Here is a 13,104-nt window from a genome sequence, read left to right on the forward strand (position 1 = left end):
ACTTTAAAAAATGTCAATCGGATGATTTTCATCGTCACATTTTACTCACAAGGCTGAAGTGATTGCAACACAACATTAGTCAGTCGCTATCGTTCTACATGAGAGAATAAAAGATGGCAAACCATACATGCTTTTATACATTGATTATCGTTTTTCTTTGTTATGCGAGAGCAAGTGCTGATGATACTATAACAGATGAAAATGAACGCCTGACGAATCATTTGTTAATTCAACAGAACGACATTTCTCAATATTTACGTACAGCTTATCGTTCCTTTTTACTCAATCGCATCAACAAGACGGCATTTAATGAAACAAAGTTGTCAATAAGTCCAAAATGTTGGAAGGATTTTTTTGACAATTTTATACAATGTAAGTATAGCGTCAATGAAATATCTCATGACAGTCATAGGAGCTATGTTTATTTGAATAAAATATCGCCCACTTTTTTCACCATAAAAAGTGCATGGTTCTGTTTTTCCTAATTTCAAATATTTTCTATCAAATCAGATACTCGACAACTGTAAAGTAACCATTGTACGTACACTTCATCAGTGCTTCCATAGTTCTTAGAAGATCTTGTAGACTTTTATGAGCCTTTATGATGTTGATTGTTATAAGACAATGTGTAATGTATGAGCAGAAATCTAAAAACTATTCTTTATCATAAACTAAGCGTTTCTTATTTAAAATTGCACTATCCTGTGATATCCTTGCGTGGAAATTTCATTGATCAATGATCAGTTTTTGTGAAAATGTAATTCGACTTGCTTGTTGTTGTCGGCACATGATTGAGGTGCGTGATTCTCATGTGAAGAGTTGAAATGAAGAATATTTTTTTGTTCACTTGAAACCTGATCATACTCCTCGCTGTGTTTTCACATGCTAAAATATTCACGAATGTTTTCCTTCAGAAGAAAAGTTTTCAAACGTGGCTCGACTACACACACCAAATAAGTTGATCAAAAACAGTTAATTTTCAAAAATATATTTCTCTCAGCAAACTGACTTAAATACATGTAATTGTCCTTTTTATGCATGCAGCACTGTACCTCGTTTTGATGTTGACTCACTAACAAACTTGTTCGGTAAATGCATACGCTTGTGACAATTTGTATAAGTTAAACCTTTCAGCGTCTAAACGCAAACGTAAAAGCACATTTTTTTGTAATATGACTGCTTTTATGGTTTTCCCTCCAGTATTGGTTGACAACATGAATGTAGGAAGCTTGGCTCATATTCATATGTCTATTTGCATCTTGAAAACAATGGATCTCAAAAGAGCATAATGCTGGAAATTATGTATTTATGAATACAAACCCTCCCCTTCTCCGAATTATCGATTTTCTTACGATGATGGGTAGGAAGCCCTCAACGTGTGCTTTGTACCATTTTACAATTCAAATATAAATTTTACAATTTTATCAAAATTACTTTCTTTTAGTTTTGTATATTGCCATAGACATAGCTTTATTTCTTCTTTTATGTTTCTTTGAGTATGGTCTCTATATATTGATAGATATGGATGCAGTGGGTAAATTGAGAAGTGGTATTTTACGTGGAAACTTTGTATGGCTTGGCTCTTACAGTGAATGTCAGGCGTTGCCGTCTGCAAGATATTGCCTCTCAAAGATAGATATTCACATTTCTATGGAAGTAAGTTCTTTAAAGTTAATTTTTATAAAGTCTTGTGCACTAATCTCAAATGAAAATCAAATATTGTCCTTCAGGAAATATCGTTCGGCTTGGGAACTTGTTTACCCGACGCCTGTTCTGTCAAGGATACCAACAATATTTTCCGTGCTGTCTTTTACGAAGGCATGACGTTGTTGTTGAAGCATGCAATGAGCCTGGACTGAGTTGAAAATATCATTTTTGTCGTTTTTTACATAGCAAGAAAATACACTGGAGATAGGATTAACATTGAATCGTCCATGTGTCACGAAAGACCAACCTATTCAACTGGTTCGAAAGTGACAATGTAAGTAACATTTTGCTATTTTGTCATAACAGTTGCTTGTTTTTTTTTCATTAAAGAAAATCTTCTCAAAAAGAGTAACTTCTGTCAAACTTGAACTCGTTAAATGGTTCAGAATATGCAGTTGACTAATTAGTCTTGTTTTATCTTGCGTAAGTTTATGTGCAAGCCCTTTTTTTCAATTTTATTAGTGTATTTCTTGGTGTTCTTTTACTGTCTTGCTTGCTGGGAACATTTATTGAGCTCGTCATGGAAGAGTTGAAAAGCCGTAAAACGATGGAATTATCGTGCTTGAGCAGCGACCGTGTTTCTCTTGACCATTATAAAATCGGGGAAAATTTTGGATCCAAAGATCAAAAACTTAACGAAGATGATGTTCAAAACGTTTCAATGAATGGTGAAAGTCCTTTGCTGTCTCCTACAACGTTTTATACACCACCAATTCATCATATCATCAATATTATTCTTGGTAAAGATTTGGTGTTTTATTTAAAAATGTTTTGACTTAAAACATTTTCAGATTTCAATTTCTTTATGTTTTTTAGCATTTTTACGCGATTTTTTGCTGTGCTTCTCGTTGATAAGAAATACAGAAAAGATCTTTAACACAAATGTACCTCCGATTGCAATAAAATGTATCAATGGCATTCGCGTAATCAGTATTACATGGGTGATTTTGGGTCATGTTACTCAGATAATGTCTTTAAATCCATTGATAGGTATATTGATACCGTTTTTATTATTCTTGCTCTTTAGTATATAACTAACTTGTCAATTCATCTTTCAATTCATTACACAATATAGAGGCGATGTTTTGTCCATTTTTAACTTTTAGACAATAGAGTAGGTCTGTTAGAAGACGCTAAACGGCTGAGTTTCATGCCAATTATTCATGGGTTTTACTCTGTGGATAGTTTTTTCTTTCTAAGGTACGCTTCGTTTATAAAAGAAAGTAAAATATCCTTAAGTTCTTCCTCGATACATTTATTTTTCTTAGTTCTTCAAACGTCACTGTAGTTTCATACTTGAGTCAGTTGATTGAGACTATGTAGTCCTCACAAATTTTCATTTTTTGTCGATTTTATTTTTACTTTTTCAGTGGATTGCTTGTAGCATACACCTGTTTTCAAAAGCTGCAAAAAAGTGGCGGAATTACAAAATTTAACTGGTTTTCGTTTTATTTTCATCGATACTGGAGGTATGGCACACTGGATTATTATATATAGTATATTCGAAAATAGTTTACAGGCAATAAGTATGTAATTTGAAGATATGTTAAACAAGTCAACTACCTACCGTATATTGTTCATTTTAACTTGTTGCAATCATAAACCTGATGTCATTTTTCATTTAAAATAGTCTGAAATATTATTCAACCATTGAACAATCCTTAATAAAATGATGGATGAAATTCACATGAAACATATTGATTCTTACTTTACATGATGAAATGTCTTTTTGGATAAGTTTCTGTTCATCAAACACATAGTTTCACATCTTAACCGAGAAGTTCAACCCAAAGCTTACAATGGTTCTGAAATGGAAGTAATCTACATGTCATATACATAAATTACACCGTTGTTTTTTTGTCAAAATTTCTCTGAATGATATTTTAGACTAACGCCCACATTACTGGTTGTAATGCTCCTTGCAATGCACGTCGGCAGATTTTTCGCTGACGGACCGGCTTGGGGTTTTCTTACACAGCTTCAAAAAAAAACATGTGATAAATTTTGGTGGACAAATTTACTTTACATAAACAATTTTTATCCAAAAAAAATTGGTGATGAGGTAGTAACATTGTATCTTTCAATAAGTGTGTTGATTTTTTTGCGCAATAATGTTTGGAAGGAAAGATTATTTTTTAATAATTGTATACATTGAAGTACTTTTTCACTATTTAGTGTCTTGGAGTAACGTGGTATCTGGCAAATGATATGCAGTTTTTCATAATCACACCTTTTTTGTTGTTGTTGATGTACAAGTATGTATAGAAAAGATATCTTATTTTTTGTTTCCCATGGAACTTTTTTCAAATTGATATTAGCTTTGGTAAACTCATTACATAAATTAGCAGAAAAACTTTGGTGGTTTTTGACGCATATGTGATAAAATTTGGTTTAAATCAGCAAATATATTTTTGATTGGAAAATAGCTAATTAGTTTTGTCCAAACTGCTTGAAAAAGTATATTGTGATGCGCTGAAAAAGCTGCTGATAGTAGGCCATCTTATCTTTAATGATTATTTTATTTGTTGTCTTGTTTTCTCTGAGAAGGTAGTATAGAACAGAAATGTATTTATGTCAGTGCAGAACATTTTTTGTGAAAAAACGATTTGGTAGAATATTGGGCACCAGTTCTTTAATACACAGTTATAAAACGTCTAGTCACAAAGCCTTTACGTCATTGTAAATGTTTTTGAAGGTTTGGATGGCTAGGTATCATTGGTCCTGGTGGTTTAATGGCTCTATCTACTGCTGCTATTGCTTTTATTATTGGATATTATGATTTGGATCCCGTAATGTCTTTAAGAATCGATGAAGCTCTGCATATGTCACCTGAAATGTAATGATTGAAAATAATAATTTTTACCTGCTAAGGCTCTTTGATTTTAATTACGATTGTTTAATTTCTTTTAGGAAAAAAAAGTCTGAAGAATTTGAATCTTACGTATACACTAAACCTTGGTGTCGAGCTCAACCTTATCTCGTTGGTTTTGTTCTTGGTTACGTCATGTACAAATCATGTCATCGTTATTATAACAAACAGCGAAATCCTCGTCTGTTTTGGGTGAGAAATGGCCTTTGTTTTGATTACTGATAATTGTATCATCTGTGTTTATTGATATTCTTGTTAACGGATAGTGGTAATCTTTGTGAAAATGTCAGTAAAGTTAAATTTCTAGATTGTATTTTCAATATATTTTCACATTTTTAGTTGATAACTCTTCTTGGTTGGGCAATTGCTTTTACTGTTGGTATGCTATTGGTTTACGGTCCTCACAAGTCTATTGTGATTGGTTCTAAAGAATGGCCATTGGCTGGAAGAGTTGCATTTGGGATGTTTGAAAAATTGTTGTGGGCTCTCGCTCTTGCCTGGGTTACATATTCTTGTCATTATAACAGTGAGAGTGAGTAAAGTTTGTGTCTCTATAACATGCAGCCTCTATACTTATATACCTGTCGTGCCATGCAAATTTTCACTGTCTACTACTTGTTCTTAGACATGGACATGTTATAGAAAAAAACAGCTGCTTTACTGTCTATACTCTGTACCTTTCCTTGTCTGTTACTTCTGATATATTTTATTATGTGTTTTCAGTTTATAACATCGTACTAAAATAGAACAGGAAGGACAAATCGATCGCTGTGTCAAATTCTTGCAATGTGCTTGGTTTAACCAGCCATATGACAAGACTATAGTATTCTTTCCGCAAGATCAATTATAGATTTATCAACGATTTACCATATGTCAACTAGTTTTTTTGTCTAGTAATTTTTTTTACAATTTACTGCTACTTTTCTTGTTTAGTGTTGCTATCAAACTTTCAGTTCATATTCACAACATCAGTCTCCTCACATCTTCAGAAAACGAATTGTTTTTCTTCTTTTAGGCCTTATCAGTCGGCTTTTATCAGCGAAATTCTGGATTCCTTTAAGTCGTTTGACATATAATGTTTACTTGATTCATTTTCCTGTCCTCGTTATGATGTTCATTGGTGCACAAGGAAACATTCATTATGATCTTTACAATATGGTAAATAACAATCCTACATTTGTGCATGTTTTGCGTAGCAGTTCTAGCAGCTACAGGCTGTGGTCTAGTGGCTGTAATAATGTTGTTTTGCTGAAGGCGTTTTGATGGACTTTTTGACAAATCACCTTACGCAACCTGCCTCACGAATTATCCGTTATCTTTGATCTTTTTACAAAGGTCAATTTTTGTTTTTAACACTTGGCATGTTCTTTTGTAGACATACTATTTCATATCAGCGATTGTCCTTTCCTATGCTGCAGGTTATGTTCTGGCTGTCACTGTCGAGTTACCATGTAACAATATAGAAGATCTTCTCATTAAAAAACTACGTACTCGGTATTCTTAAACATAACTTTATGAAACATCATTTTAGCAAAAATTGTTGTTTTGTAAATGCTTTAGTTAAAATTAACGGAGAGATTGCTTTAATATTTTTTTGCTACTTCATTGCTCAAACAATCGAACTCAAAAATTGTTACCACGTGATTTTGTTTGAAGTCCTGTAATTTGCCATAACTTTACGCTGTGCACTGTATTTAAATTTCAATTATCAAATAATAATTTTCAAAAATTTTTGGGCATTAACTTTGCTAAAATATAAGTTTTATAAACATATAAATAACAGTGGTGGGCGATATTTCTAAAAAATATCGATACTTCCGTTGTTGAAAATTTAGCACCCGGTATCGTTAGTATTTTTGAGAATCAAATGTTTCGACATGTGGTAAGAAAAATGCCTAATAAACTGCTTTAATGATTTGTATCCGAGAAATTACCATAAAATTGTAAACGGTAATTTACATCGTCATATGTTGTTTGAAAAAAGACTGTCTTTATTAATGTTATTTACCAATATTTTTAATTAAGTAAATGGTTTGAACCCGGGAGTATCGTTACATGTTTGTAAATGTAGATCGTCCAGGTTGGTATAGTCCTGAGAAGGACGGTTTTTGTTGTTGTTGACTGACGTTTCGACAACCTTAGCAGTAGTCATCTTCATAGTCAAATGAGGAGTAAACGTCAGGTTAGCCGTATTTGTTATCTGGTTCTTACGTCATTGTATTGTGTGTACAGGAAATGTGTGGCGTTAACTAAAGGAAGCACTTTATCAAATATGTGCATGTACAATGAATGGAAGAGCTTATCGGAAAGGAGGAATAACAAAAACGTATGCTATCTTTAACAGCACAAAGAGCACTATTTTACACTTATGTTCAAGCGATGTTCGTAACAGAACCCCCTTGTGTTAAAATTTTTGCTATACACCTCTGCACAAATGGCAAATGTAACAAATGCCATTAATATTATACAGCAATTATCGATATCGCTGACGTATCGAATGAAAAAATCCTATTATCGCCCACCACTAATAAATAATTGTAGCCCCCCCCCCCGAAAGTAATATCACATGATTGGAGTCTTGGATTCCGGTCCTTTTCCGTAATCCGGATAAAAAATTTAGATTATACAAATTAGTGTAGTTCAGGACAGTGAAACATTGATTCAACGAAGATGGCAAACCATACATGCTTTTATACATTGATTATCGTTCTTCTTTGTTATGCGAGAACAAGTGCTGATGAAAGTATAACAGATGAAAATGAACGCCAGACGAATCATTTGTTAATTCAACAGGACGACATTTCTCAATATTTACGTACAGTTTATCGCTCCTTTTTACTCAATCGCATCAATAAGACGGCATTTAATGAAACGGACTTCTCAACAAGTTCAGAATGTATGACAGACTTAACGAAGATTTCTAAAAATCCTCGCGAGTTGTTTCAATGTGAGTATAATAATCAGGAAAAATGACAATGCTTCACTGAAATTACGAAATGACGTAATGCCCTACTGAATTAAAAATTTTTCGGCCAGCGACCGTTATGCTGAACATTCAGGACATTGCGTACTTGCCCTAGAAAAAATAAATTATCAAATCCAGTCTAGACAGAAAGGTATTTGCAAAGTTAGGTTTGGTAGAGGTGCAATAATGTAGAGCCATCTCTAGCCTAAGAAATAGGCTGTAGTTGTACCAGCATGGCTGTGAGGTTATTCTGGTATGACCAGCATGCGTAGAGGTAGAATAGTGTTGCTAGCCTAACTTTTTTGAGTATCTATGGAAATGCATAGTGATGATGGTGATGTAAAATTATTGTCGAGTGTTTTTACAATCTTTCATGAAATATTTGAGTATATTCATATTGTATTTTTCTTGTTATTTTTGTCATATCCTGATCTTCCATTGATAGATATGGATGCAGTGGGTCGACCAAGAAGTGGTATTATACGAGGAAACCTAGCCTGGCTTGGTTCTTATAGTGAATGTCTGGCGTTGTCATCTGCAAAATATTGCATCTCACAAATAAATGTTAATTACCCAAAATTCAATGTTGTAAGAAATTTTTACAATTGTTTTTGAGATACGGTCAATAATAGTCCTTCATATTATCTTATGAAATCTTATTGTGTTTACAGAGCTTAGATAAAATCCTTTGGGGTGCTTGTTTTCCAAAAACCTGCAATGTCTATGATATATATTTTGTAACCAAGTTTATCTTAAATGAAGGTATGAATTTCTTGTTTAAACAATTTACAATGAGCCTTGACAAAGAACAAAAATTCATTTTATGTCTTTAGTAAAAAAATTCACTGGAGTTGAGATAGACTATCCTGGCACTCTTTGTCCTAAAGGGCCAACTTATTCAACTGGTGTTAAAATTACAATGTATGTAGCATCATTAATTTACTTCAAATTTTGTTGTTTTTAAGGTGATTTTGTAAATCTTAAATTCAATGTTCGGTATCAATGTTTTAAAAATCAATGCATGTGGTTTAATAGTTACATAGAAGTTTGTTTTGGTTGTCTGAACCCGAAAACTTTGTCAATACTTTGTGCAATATTGAGTTTTGTTTTATCTTACAAAATATTTTATCATTCTTTCTATATGATGTACATTTTTTTAGTGAAGATTGTGAGCAGGCTCAGGCAAGCTAGAGCACCAATGACATCAATTGTTTTTATAAATAATAGTGTTGTTACCTGTCTGTAATCTTTGCAGAGCTTTCTTTGGCGTCCTTTTATTGTTTTGCGTATTGGGTACTGTTGTTGAGCTCAGCATGGAAGAGTTGGACGATCTTAAAAAGATCAAGTTATCAAATTTTAATAATGACCATCTTCCTTCTGAGAATTATCAGTGGGAAAATTTTGGATCCAAAGATCAAAAACTTAACGAAGATGATGTTCAAAACGTTTCAATGAATGGTGAAAGTCCTTTGCTGTCTTCTACAACGTTTTATACACCACCAATTCATCATATCATCAATATTATTCTTGGTAAAGTTTTGGTGATTTATTTAAAAATGTTTTGACTTAAAACATTTTCAGATTTCAATTTTCTTTATGTTTTTTAGCATTTTTACGCGATTTTTTGCTGTGCTTCTCGTTGATAAGAAATACAGAAAAGATCTTTAACACAAACGTACCTCCGATTGCAATAAAATGTATCAATGGTATTCGCGTGATCAGTATCACATGGGTGATTTTGGGTCATCTTTTTATGGTATTTGCTCTTAATCCATTATCAGGTACTGTTCATTTTACATCATTCTACATGTACAAGCACATTGTCATGAACGTTTTTGTTGTAATTCTATAGACAACAGAGCCGGTGTGATAGAAGACAGTCAACGTTTGAGTGCTATGCCAGTTATTAATGGCTACTATTCTGTTGATAGTTTTTTCTTCTTGAGGTAGGTTATCTCAAAGTTCTTGTACTATATCAGCGGTCGAAAATTACTTTTTAAAACTTGTTTTTACGGCCAATTACAAAAGAGAGTGCGTAAAGTCACTCTATCGAAACGATAAATATGAAATAAAATGTATACAAATTTTGTAATGTTTAGTATTTAGTATTTATCCATATTTTAATTTGGTTATCAGATGAGAGTTTTCTCCAAGCAGTATAGACGCTCTACCATAGTTTATCTAAAACTTCTACCTATATAAGAAATACCAAATTTGAACGACCGCAAATGTATTTACGTCTTACTGTCGTAACTCTTATAAATATGTTCTGTTAAAACTCTTTCAGTTGCTCTGATACAAAGCTTGAGCCTTCGTTTGCTCAAATTATAAAATTGTTTCTACAAATTTCAGTGGATTGCTTGTAGCATACACGTGTTTTCGAAAGCTGCAAAAAAGTGGTGGAATTACCAAATTTAACTGGTTTTTATTTTATTTTCATCGATTTTGGAGGTAAGCGGAAATCTCACATTTCTAAAAGATAATTTAGAATTGAATAAGTCACATGAAAAGGCTTTTTCCAAGTATTGTCGAATGTATATTTCTGTTAATTAGACTAACTCCAACGTTGATGGCGGTCATACTCATCTCGATACAGTTAAAAAGATTCCTGGCCGAGGGACCGCTGTGGTATACACAGTATGAAGATAAATTATGCAAGGAATATTGGTGGACAAATTTACTGTACATTAATAATTTTTATCCAACAAAGATTGAAGATGAGGTAGGCATGTTTTTCGATATGTTGGCGTCATTGTATCATTGTGTTTAGGAAAAGTTACCAAGATTTTGTTTGATTTCCACACCGTTAAATTGTCTTTATAAATCTTTAATATGATATTGATATTTTTTAAAACGTTATCACTGTAGTGTGTTGCAGTAACGTGGTATCTGGCAAATGACATGCAGTTTTTCATAATAACTCCTCCTTTGTTGATATTAATGTACAAGTATGTATAAAAGAGATTTTTTGCAACGGTTTTCTGATGTTACGTACGTACATGTTTGTATAAGTTGATAGTCCAGGTATGTGTAGTCTTCAATAGGACTGTTTGTGTTAGTATTGACTGATGAATTCGAGAGCGATAGTCATCTTTAGAATGAAGAGAAAAGATGAGGAGAATTTCACTAACCTAGATGATCAACATAAACATGACTACTAACGTTGTCAAAACATCTTTGAACATCAACACCAACGATCATTGTCGGGACTCTGCTAACATGGACGATCAACATTCATAAACATGCAACGATATACTTGGGGCAAACCATTCACATAAGTTTCCTATGTGTGTGGTTTTCATAACATAATTTAATAAAGTAATGTGTCATTGAAAATGTTTTTGAAGGTTTGGATGGCTAGGTATCATTGGTCCTGGTGGTTTAATGGCTCTATCTACTGCTGCTATTGCTTTTGTTATTGGATATTATGATTTGGATCCCGTAATGTCTTTAAGAATTGGTGAAGCTGCGCATATGTCACCTGAAATGTAATGATTGAAATTAATAGTTTTAACCTGTTAAGGTTCTTTGATTTTAATCACGATTGTTTGATTTCTTTTAGGAAAAAAAAGTCTGAAGAATTTAACTCCTACGTATACATTAAACCTTGGTGTCGAGCTCAACCTTATCTCGTTGGTTTTGTTCTTGGTTACGTCTTGTACAAATCATGTCACCGTTATTATAACAAACAGCGAAATCCTCGTCTGTTTTGGGTGAGAAATGGCCCTTGTTTTGATTACTGATAATCGTATCATCTGTGTTTATTGATATTCTTGTTAACGGATAGTGGTAATCTTTGTGAAAATGTTAGTAAAGTTAAATTTCTAGATTGTATTTTCAATATATTTTCACATTTTTAGTTGATCACTCTTCTTGGTTGGGCAATTGCTTTTACTGTTGGTATGCTATTGGTTTACGGTCCTCACAAGTCTATTGTGATTGGTTCTAAAGAATGGCCATTGGCTGGAAGAGTTGCATTTGGGATGTTTGAAAGATTGTTGTGGGCTCTCGCTCTTGCCTGGGTTACATATTCTTGTCATTATAACAGTGGATGTACGTAAATTTTGTGTTTATTTTTGTGTTATCTCCACTGTCATTCAACTGACTGCAATTTTTCTATTTATTTTGAGCGAATTTTGGTCGGTTTTTAAAAACCTAAACCTACAATTTTAATCATTTCGAGGAATGTTTTTTTGATGATTAAAGAAGACCAGGTTTTATTTGCCTTTGTTAACTGTTTGTTGCTGAAAATCAATCTGGTTCTATTCGGTTTCTTGAGAGTTGAAATATTTATTGATTTAGGCATACTGTGTTCATTCACTAGGTCTTGTTGGTAGATTCTTGTCTGCAAAATTCTGGATTCCTCTGAGTCGTTTGACGTTTAACGTTTACTTGCTTCATATTTTTGTTCTCTTGGTAATGTTCATTGGCGCACAAGGACAAATTCATTACGATTTCTTTAATGTTGTAAGTAACATGAAGTATATCAAATTATGGTTTGGCAGTCGTTGGTCAATTTGAAACATAACCTGACTTATTTTTCATGGGACAATTTCATCGTAGCCGACCAACAGGCTTTTATACTAATATATAGATTTCAAAATATCATTGTTCATATCATTAGGAATCTATTGTTTTAACCTTTGATAATACGTACCTGGAAATCAGTTGCTTATTAAGAAGAAATGAGCGACATGGTTCCTTCACATCTTCCACGTATCTGATTACAAGGTCTCCATAAATCATACGGACCTTGACGTGCATTAGATAATGTGTAACCTTCATGCTGTGCTGTGATGTATATAATTCCGTCGTATTCTTTTGTAGTCATACTACTTCATATCAGCGATTGTCCTTTCCTATGCTGCAGCTTATGCACTGGCTGTCACTGTCGAGTTACCATGTAATAACATAGAAGATCTTATAATCAGGAAAATCAGAGGTTTGTTTTCTTGATCGTAACATCGTTGATCTAAGTTTACGGAGGATGGATGTTTTGATCTTATGAATTTTTTATTCGTCTTTTATAAATTAGCATTTCTGTGGGATTTTGTATGCATCCCTTCCATTTTGAGAGTTTTTTTTTATATGAATTAATTACGAGTGGCTGGAAACTGCTGAACTAAAATAACAGCATTCATGTGATGGATGTTACTATGAAATTTCGAGTTTTTTTACATTTAATTGAATATTATGAACGAATCATACAATTATAGATAGCTAATTCGGTTTTTTTACCTCATATGCTATACTTTAAAACTTTTGATGTAGAGCATTAAGGAAGACATCTTTTTTGAGTGAAAAAGCATTGCGGCAAATCAATTAAAGTGCCTGCCAGCGGAAGTTCATGTAAACTTGTATAAATCCTACAGCGCTTTCATTACGAAGCTATTGGTTTGTTAAGCTATTTTTCACGCAGAGTTTTTTCGAGGTCTCTATTCATTGTACAGCTCGGAGTTGGTCTGAGCTTGTTTGCTTTTCTTTATCATTCTCCATGCATTCCGCCTGCCTGGATCGAAATGCATTCATTGCAACTGTATGCTGAGGTCGTTTGGTCGACCAT

General features: G+C 33.2%; 1 protein-coding gene across 8 annotated transcripts in view; it reads left to right on the plus strand.

The window, feature by feature from the left end:
- The window catches only part of LOC124444624 (nose resistant to fluoxetine protein 6-like), a 26,774-nt gene continuing 13,670 nt past the window's right edge, over nucleotides 1-13,104 (plus strand). For 4 of the 8 annotated variants that reach the window (XM_046995243.1, XM_046995241.1, XM_046995242.1 and 1 more), the window contains exons 1-15: nucleotides 7,160-7,523; nucleotides 7,987-8,129; nucleotides 8,213-8,303; nucleotides 8,375-8,462; nucleotides 8,797-9,071; nucleotides 9,149-9,322; nucleotides 9,394-9,487; nucleotides 9,894-9,992; nucleotides 10,095-10,263; nucleotides 10,410-10,489; nucleotides 10,889-11,029; nucleotides 11,104-11,254; nucleotides 11,402-11,594; nucleotides 11,866-12,008; nucleotides 12,369-12,483. In XM_046995243.1, coding sequence (XP_046851199.1) covers nucleotides 7,247-7,523; nucleotides 7,987-8,129; nucleotides 8,213-8,303; nucleotides 8,375-8,462; nucleotides 8,797-9,071; nucleotides 9,149-9,322; nucleotides 9,394-9,487; nucleotides 9,894-9,992; nucleotides 10,095-10,263; nucleotides 10,410-10,489; nucleotides 10,889-11,029; nucleotides 11,104-11,254; nucleotides 11,402-11,594; nucleotides 11,866-12,008; nucleotides 12,369-12,483 — 2,233 coding nt within the window. In that variant the 5' untranslated portion in view covers nucleotides 7,160-7,246. Of the gene's footprint in view, nucleotides 373-1,519; nucleotides 1,657-1,730; nucleotides 1,819-1,893; nucleotides 1,982-2,169; nucleotides 2,448-2,523; nucleotides 2,698-2,813; nucleotides 2,908-3,077; nucleotides 3,177-3,594; nucleotides 3,770-3,882; nucleotides 3,963-4,402; nucleotides 4,544-4,617; nucleotides 4,769-4,915; nucleotides 5,109-5,591; nucleotides 5,735-5,951; nucleotides 6,320-7,159; nucleotides 7,524-7,986; nucleotides 8,130-8,212; nucleotides 8,304-8,374; nucleotides 8,463-8,796; nucleotides 9,072-9,148; nucleotides 9,323-9,393; nucleotides 9,488-9,893; nucleotides 9,993-10,094; nucleotides 10,264-10,409; nucleotides 10,490-10,888; nucleotides 11,030-11,103; nucleotides 11,255-11,401; nucleotides 11,595-11,865; nucleotides 12,009-12,368; nucleotides 12,885-13,104 lie in introns of those variants that run through there. The other 4 variants (XM_046995245.1, XM_046995244.1, XM_046995247.1 and 1 more) reach the window with 4 other exon arrangements.

The sequence above is a fragment of the Xenia sp. Carnegie-2017 genome, unplaced genomic scaffold, assembly GCF_021976095.1.
Source record: "Xenia sp. Carnegie-2017 unplaced genomic scaffold, XeniaSp_v1 HiC_scaffold_21, whole genome shotgun sequence".
In the NCBI taxonomy this organism is placed as follows: Eukaryota; Metazoa; Cnidaria; class Anthozoa; order Malacalcyonacea; family Xeniidae; genus Xenia; species Xenia sp. Carnegie-2017.